Source organism: Arachis ipaensis, chromosome B03 (assembly GCF_000816755.2).
Source record: "Arachis ipaensis cultivar K30076 chromosome B03, Araip1.1, whole genome shotgun sequence".
NCBI classification, from domain to species: domain Eukaryota; kingdom Viridiplantae; phylum Streptophyta; class Magnoliopsida; order Fabales; family Fabaceae; genus Arachis; species Arachis ipaensis.
The window spans coordinates 130,218,270-130,226,362 of NC_029787.2; the positions used below are offsets into that span (position 1 = coordinate 130,218,270).

The 8,093-nt window shown below is 33.7% G+C and overlaps 1 protein-coding gene across 1 annotated transcript; it reads left to right on the forward strand.

The window, feature by feature from the left end:
- On the forward strand, positions 2,674-5,358 carry LOC107631638 (ubiquinol oxidase 2, mitochondrial). Its single transcript, XM_016335143.2, has 4 exons — positions 2,674-3,329; positions 3,686-3,814; positions 3,997-4,485; positions 5,070-5,358. The coding sequence occupies exons 1-4, from the start codon at positions 2,979-2,981 to the stop codon at positions 5,127-5,129; spliced, it is 1,029 nt and encodes a 342-aa protein (XP_016190629.1). The 5' UTR covers positions 2,674-2,978; the 3' UTR covers positions 5,130-5,358.

An 8,093-nucleotide genomic window follows, 5' to 3' on the forward strand; every position in this document is an offset into this window, starting at 1 on the left:
TTCATGACTGAAAGAGCAACCAACCATTTTGGTTTTGAATATAGGATCAATAGATGCCAAAAGCCAAGATTGGAGATTATAATCATCTTGAAGCCACTGGATATATACTGATGACTCGATTCCATTTTGTTGATCTTCAATCGTAGTGAATCTGAGAGGAACACGATCTTTATAAAGATGATTTTTCAAAAGCTAACCTCTAACTGCCTCCAATGCTTGTTGTTGCCAAGTCTTCTGATTTCTTTCTTCTAATTTATCACTAATCGGAGTAAAGGGGCGGGTGTTGAACAACTGAGGTGAGAAAGAAAAGGAATTGAAATTAGCAAGAAGATTATTTTTGTTGTTGTTAGCAGAATTTTCAGGGTTTGAATTGTTGTTGTTGCTAGAATTTTCAAGATTCGAATTGTTATTGTTGGTCCCAGAAAGTGAATTGTTAGATGAATGCGGAGATGCATTCATGGTTGAGAAAAATCAAAAGCTCGTGATACCATGTAGGAGCTTAAGTACAGAAGCTCAAAGAACAAGAAATGAACAAAAGATTCATAACAAAGAGCTAAAACCTAGAAGACAATAAAGCAGAGAAGGATCTATCAAATCTGAGAAGATTACTCTGAAAAATAGTGCACTAAACTGTTAGGGTTATACATGAGAGAATAGAAGATACCCGCCCAAGCCATAGCTCTCTCTTCTAACATATAGAACTGCTACACTAACTAAAAACAGAAAATTACTTCTAACCCCTTCTAGTTATTCTACTTTTCCTTTTATATCCTCAATACTTCCCCCTTCTTCTTATTTCCTTCCTCGTGGTTATCTTTCTCTCTCTCGTCTGTTCTTTTTCTTTTCTTTTCTTTTTTATTTTATTTTATGATTTTTTTGTTAGAGGTAATTTTGTTCCAAATTTTAGGATTTAAGTAAAAAAGGACGATTTTAAAATCAAGTTAAATTTTAGGGACGATTTTATATGCAAAAAAATATTGGAGACGAAAAAATTTTGGCATATACTTTAAGAACCAAAATCGTATTTAATCCTAAATCTATTTTTTATAAATTAAATATCGATAACGGTAAAAAATTTGATGTTAGTCAAGATAATAAACATGTTATTGTACTTACATGAGCTCAATGACCCAAGAAGCCTAATATCAAATAAGGTAAAGTACTAAATTGGTCCCTTACGTTTAGGTGTAATCTTGTTTTGTTTTTTTTAAAGTTTAAAGTGTCATATTTGAATCCAAAAAAGTTTCATTTAACTTCAATGTAGTCCCACCGTGAAGTCAAAGTTAAATAATTAACAGAATATCCTACATGACAGCAGTATAAGAACAAGATAATCTAGAGAACAAGTACAAGTTCCATATGTACAAAATCAACCGTGAATGCATCAATACATTTATTTATCACTCATCTTATAGTTTAAATGAAATATTTTTTTATAGAACTAAGGGGAATGATAAATAAATGTATTGATGCATCTACAGTTGATTTTGTGCCTTTGGAGCTTGTACTTATTCTCCAAATTATCGACTTTATTCTTGTACTGCTGTCATGTAGGACATTCTATTAATTATTTAACTTTGACTTCACGGTGAAACTAAATTAAAGCTAAATAAAACTTTTTTGTATTTAAATAGGACACTTTAAACCTTAAAAACTAAAACATGATTACATCCAAATGTAGGATACTAATATAATACTATATCCTATCAAATAAAATATTCTTAGTAAAACTCCGGCTAGAAGTAGTAAGTTAATTCAACTTGGTATAGAACAATTGAATTTGAATCTCTTAAATTTTAAATTTTTATTTTAAAAGATAAAGTATAATTTTTTATTATTGAATAATTTTTTTTATATTTATTTTTATTCTATTTATAAAATAAATAATAAAAAGATCACATTTTAACTTATAAAGTAAAATTCAAAATTTAAAGAATTCGAAATAATAAACGCGCTCGCATATGAATGATCGGATACGATCCTTAGATTCAATCTTAAATCCGACTTCAGGAACAAATCTGACGCTCCCAAGATAACCATCCACCATGAAAAAACTATGAATAACGTTGAAAATTATGGTGCAGGATCTAGTTCAAAATATCTATTAACCTTGACATTAGAATACTCCAATCATCGTTTATACACGCACTAAGGAGCACTTCAAAAGTTTGGACCATCATCAATCTCCACAAATTAAAACACTTTGAAACAATTATATATAAAAAAAAAAATTGTTCAACTCTTAGAGTTAATAAAGTGTCTTATTTTTTTTATTAATTGTATTTGATGAAAAATATTTAAAAAAAGGAAAATTATACACCAATTCTTTTGTATCCCTATTATATATGTAATTGATAATTGATCATTGATAATAGACAATCTAACAAGAAACAAATTCTTTTACGAAATAAAATTTTGAGGAATAATTTTATTAAAAGTTTTTTTTAGACTAAGGTGTCCAACATTTATAAAAAAAAAAAAAAAACTCATTTGAACTTTGCAGTATTACTCTTTTCTAAAATAACATTTTTCTTCCCAAATTGCACCTCCCTTTCACCCTTTGGGATATCAACGGTCAACGGTTGATAAAAGGACAAGCGCTATTTGCCTATTTGGCTATGCAGGCTCTACATAGTATACGCTGCACTGAATCTGATCCACTCTAACCGCCTTACTCGATCAAACTAGATGCTCATTTTTCGTGACAGTTTCTTATCTAAAACTGCGCGCCTCTATTGCCAATCAAACTCCCTCCATTACATCTTAACCGCCTAAATCCACGGTCAAAAACACTTCTAACCGCTCAGCCCTCACTCATCACACGAAACATGCACAGCACCGAAACTTTCTACTCCGGCGCTTCTATTTCCCTCCATACATAACCGCTAAGCTTCCTCCTCGTTAAACTGCAATTTAAAAATTCGTGGCAATTCAGTTGAAGAAGTTTCAATAAGAGACGCGATTCTTCTCTCGAAACGATGAAGCATTCTGCATTCAGTTCTGTGGTTCTCCGAGCTCTGATCAACGGCAGGAATGACTGTAACCGTAGTGGCACGGCGGTTGCAACTGCGACGGTGATGCCGTTTATGGCGGCGGAAATGAGCCGCCACTGCGCGGGTGCTGGTGGCTTGAAAAGAGGATTCCCCTGCTGGAAGAGAATGATGGCTTCCGAGTCCCTGCGGTCGCCTGTTGAGGCAAATTCGACGGAAAAGAAGAAGGAGGAGAAGAAGAGTGAAGGCAATAGCCTTGTGGCCTCGAGTTATTGGGGGATTTCGAGGCAGAAGGTTACGAGAGAGGATGGGACGGAGTGGCCTTGGAACTGCTTCATGGTGAGGAACTGAGGATTCAGTTTCTGATTGTTTGATTCGGCAAATTATTAATTATTTTGTACTCTATATATTTATGGCTTTTTATAGTTCTATAGCTCTGAAATATAAATGTTCATGCGAATTTCCGTGCATTGGTTAGTTCATTATGAAATTTACGATCTGTTAAGGTAAATCTTAGCATTACCACAAGATTTTGTTGCTCTTATGAAGTAGAGGTTTTTTGTTAGTTGTTTTGTCATGCTGATAATTATTGGAATTCTTTTAAAGAGGTTATATCAGTATATAGAACCACTAGTTTTTTGGGCTATGGCTATCTTTGAACGGATGTTAGCATGTTTTCCTTTTTGTCTATGCAGCCGTGGGAGACTTACCATTCAAACTTGTCAATTGATTTGACCAAGCATCATGTTCCAAAGAATTTTCTGGATAAAGTTGCTTATAGGACAGTGAAGCTCATCAGAATTCCGACTGATGTTTTTTTCAAGGTGTGTAGTATAAAATCTCCTATAGCGGACATAATCCCCAACAAAATATAAAAGAAGCCTGTATATAATGTGTATAAAGGGGGATATATAAAGAGATACCACAACTTCATTAGAAAACTATCAAGATATTTTCCATGTGTATAAGTTGTCCTTCATCATAATCCATGGCGTGATATTTCCAGAGACAATATGGTTGCCGTGCAATGATGCTTGAAACAGTTGCAGCTGTTCCTGGAATGGTGGGAGGAGTGTTGTTGCACCTGAGGTCGCTCCGCAGGTTTCAGCACAGTGGGGGCTGGATCAAAGCATTGCTTGAGGAAGCAGAGAATGAGAGAATGCACTTAATGACCATGGTGGAACTTGTGAAGCCTAAATGGTATGAAAGAATACTTGTTCTTGTTGTCCAGGGAGTTTTCTTCAACGCGTTCTTTGGGCTTTACTTACTCTCCCCAAAGTTAGCTCATAGAGTTGTTGGGTATCTTGAGGAGGAGGCCATACATTCTTACACTGAGTTCTTGAGGGACCTAGAGAGTGGTGCAATTGAAAATGTTCCTGCTCCTGCCATTGCAATAGATTATTGGAGGCTTCCCAAGGACGCCAAATTGAAAGATGTTATAACCGTCATTCGTGCCGATGAAGCTCATCACCGAGATGTGAACCATTTTGCTTCGGTGAGTGTCATTCAAAAAATGTTTATCTTTTGGTTGTGTTGTAACATATCCTCTGAAATTGTTTATGCTTCTTTCATTTAATTTTCTCTCAGAAGTTAGATATGATTTTTTCCCCTTGGAACATAGAGTTTGAAAATTGTGCATTTAAGATATATGGATATATAGATGGTAGTCTAAAGACAACTAAAAATGACAATTCTTCCAATTTCCTCAGCCCTAACTACAATTTCAATATAAAGGATTGTACAGACACATTCATTAGTTTGCAGCTGAGAGTATCCATTCCATCATTCATTTCACCTACAAAATGCTGATTAACTTAACTTTCTACTGAAATATTAGTAAACTATATGGAGGTTAGAGAATCAAAAACCTAACCACTTTGGTAGACTTGGTATCATGTGAAAGATGCATTTTCTTCTTGTGGTATGTTCTTATCCTTGATTTGTGGTCGGTAGGTTCATTGTTTGCTTTTCTAGGGAGGATTAATTAATTGACCATGTTTGGTATGACTGTATTCACATCTGCATATTCTGATTGCATTTGTACGTTGGATTTTATACAATTATGTTCTTCTCCTGTAGGATATCCACTTTCAGGGAAAAGAACTGAGGGATGCACCAGCTCCTATTGGCTATCATTAGCTCTATACATTGCTGTTGCGACAAATTCAACCATGAGGCTAAGTCCTCTTTGGTGTTCATCTAGATAGCTTCAAGTACAAATATTTTGTTTGATACAGGAATTCCGTGTTATACCGCTATTATACTAATGAATATGAATATGATGATCCTATAGTCCAACTCATCTGAAGACAAATATGTTTATAAGGAAAACAATACTTCGTTCAATATGATAGAGTTACAACAAAGTCAGAACACTTCTTCCACCTTTGGTATACAATATCATAATCATAGACGGAACGTTTTGATTGGTAAGTCGTAGTTCGAAGCTGAGGCATCATCTTCAAAACATATTTTAAAAATCTAAAGTTAGCAGCATCAGTTTAGAGCTAAATGTTTGTTTCGTTCGTCTTTTTCACATGTATGCTTACGGGTTACCTGTTAAACCTTCCCACTAGTTGTCTTCTAACAATTTCAAACAGAGGATATATGCTTTAAACAGTTTAAAGTATTAATCGTTGGTTTAGACTCAATATAGTAGGCAGTGAGAGTATATGAACTCAAGTGAAATTTTGTTCGTGTGACGCGACATGATGTTCCAAAATTAGTATTGCATAAAGACTCACCATTTCACATCTTATATCTTGCATTAGGGTGCCGTCAACCATTTTTGTTAATTCTTTAGATCGTTTCCTAATTATAGTAAATGGATGCTCTATTATATTCATTTCTGTGGGGGGTTTTATGCAGCAGCCAGCAGGTCATTGTAAAGGTTGTAGTCTTGTAGATGAATCTTTTTCTTCCTTTCTTTGCAGATGTCTAAATACATTCAAAATCTCTAACAATAAGTTTACAATTATTTTCCCCATAACTTAACCAAGCAAAATCGAAGACTATTCTATTAAAATTAAAGCATAAGTCATAACACTCCCGAATCCATGATTGTATGCTAAGAAAGAAAAAAAAAATGATGGTGCAGAGGGATCGCCACGCCATTCTCGTGCCAACCACCACCAACAACAATAGTACCTAATATTCAGAGAGAGAATGAGAGATGTTACATAATTTTGTGTGTGTATATTTGTTTTAATTTTTTATATTAAAAGTAATTATAAAAATAAAATATTTAATAGAACAACACACACAAACCGTACAAACATCGTTTATACGATATTTAACAGGACTATCACCTGGCCCCATATTTTTTTACCTTTTAGCCGATTAATTTCCCGTAGTGATTCTTGAAATGAAATGCCGAGTAAACGGATAAAATGTCGAACTAGGTCTAACTGGTCAAGCTAAATACAACACTAAATGTATCTATGATGACAGAGGTCAGAGTTAGTTTAACACTTTATTTGCCTATTCAATATTAAAAAAAAAGTTCAAAAACTAATATAGTCTCCAGACTCCAGAAGCGAGAATTAAATCTTGAGACTAGTACAGTGAATTTGGAATTAAGAGACCATAAAAAATTATAAATCTGAAGGACTATTTGGAATTTAGTTAGGGCTAGTAATAGATAGGTTAGGATAGAGTTTTGACTCTATTCTAATTCTATTTGGATGTTAAAATTCTACCTTATCTTATTTGCAGATTAAGAATCTCTTAATTCTAACTCTACCCGCACCTTAAAGTTTTAAACTTTATTCTATTCGACTTATTTGCAAAAAAATATTTTTTTTAAATAAATATAAAATTCAACAATTTCAAATTTTATACATATTAATAAAATAAAAAATAAAAAACTAAGTTCAAATTAAAATTAAAAATAATAAAATCTTAAATGCGAGTAGAGTAGGATAGGATATACCCTGAACCCGCCTCTACCCTACCCTATCTGCAGGCAAACTCACACCACACTTTATCCTATCCGCAGTGAATCAGATAGACAACCTTAACCCTGTCCAAATGAATTAATCCGAATTGATTACCCGCGAATAGGGTATATATTGCCAACTCTAGATTTAGTCGCTTTTAGCCACTTTCATACCTGTTCATTACTGTCTCATTTTTAGTATCAAGTTATCAACAATCATACATAAACCCTAAATCCTGGTTAGTATCGATGATACATATTTGGTGTTTAAACTTTTGACAAAAATATGAGATGGGTTAATCATTGTTGTTTCGTTGCTGCATCACCAATATCCACTATTCCACTGTAAGCAAATCCCACGGATGCCTTAACTATTAAGTCTAAAACTATCTCATATTTTTGAACCGCCACCATAGTCACCTTCCATGAATGGTACTAGCAGCCTAGAGAAAGAGCCACCGTAGCTTAAACAAGCGTTAGTTCTATTCTCTTTTCCGCTGATCATTCATCCCTCCTTAGAACTCATCCAACGATGATCGATATTAAGATTATTGTTTGATAGCTATATACTAAAGCTTTATGTAATCATCCATTCATTCTTTATTCTTTACATTGTACGAAGCTTTTGTTTCCATTTCTGCTACCGTGTCGATGAAGGAGAAAAGAGGGAAAAAGGGGGACGAAAGGGATTAGTGCTGAACCAGAAAAAACATTAAGTTAATAACAGCACTTCAAAGAGAATGTGACAAACCGACAAAAGGGTTAGGTGAAGACTGAAGAGTGGAGAGAGAAAAGAAGGAATTGTGAAAAACAAGGGGTCACGTGACGGGCACTATATTGCTGAATGTTTTATAATGTTATTAAAAAGAAATTTAAGTTAATGACTATTATTAATTTATTATTAAAGAATTCTGTTAGAGAACCAATGAAATATTTATACAATGTGTATAATGGACTATGAAACCATATCATGAAATCACTCATTCCAAAAGTTTAAGCTGATAGAAAAAGATAACATTAATGTTATATCTCTAATACTGAATCGGACATCCCTAAACCTCTATTATACACATTGTACACATATTTTATTCGCTCCTTAAATACTTTTAATTTTCAAACGTAACGGATGAAATATTTTGAAAAAAAAATATTTAATACATGCATAA

Coding starts and splice junctions, on each gene's coding strand:
- LOC107631638 (XM_016335143.2), top strand. CDS start 2,979: ATGAAGCATTCTGCATTCAGTTCTGTGGTTCTCCGAGCTCTGATCAAC. Junction 3,330..3,685: donor GGCCTTGGAACTGCTTCATG/GTGAGGAACTGA, acceptor TTGTCTATGCAG/CCGTGGGAGACTTACCATTC. Junction 3,815..3,996: donor CGACTGATGTTTTTTTCAAG/GTGTGTAGTATA, acceptor TGATATTTCCAG/AGACAATATGGTTGCCGTGC.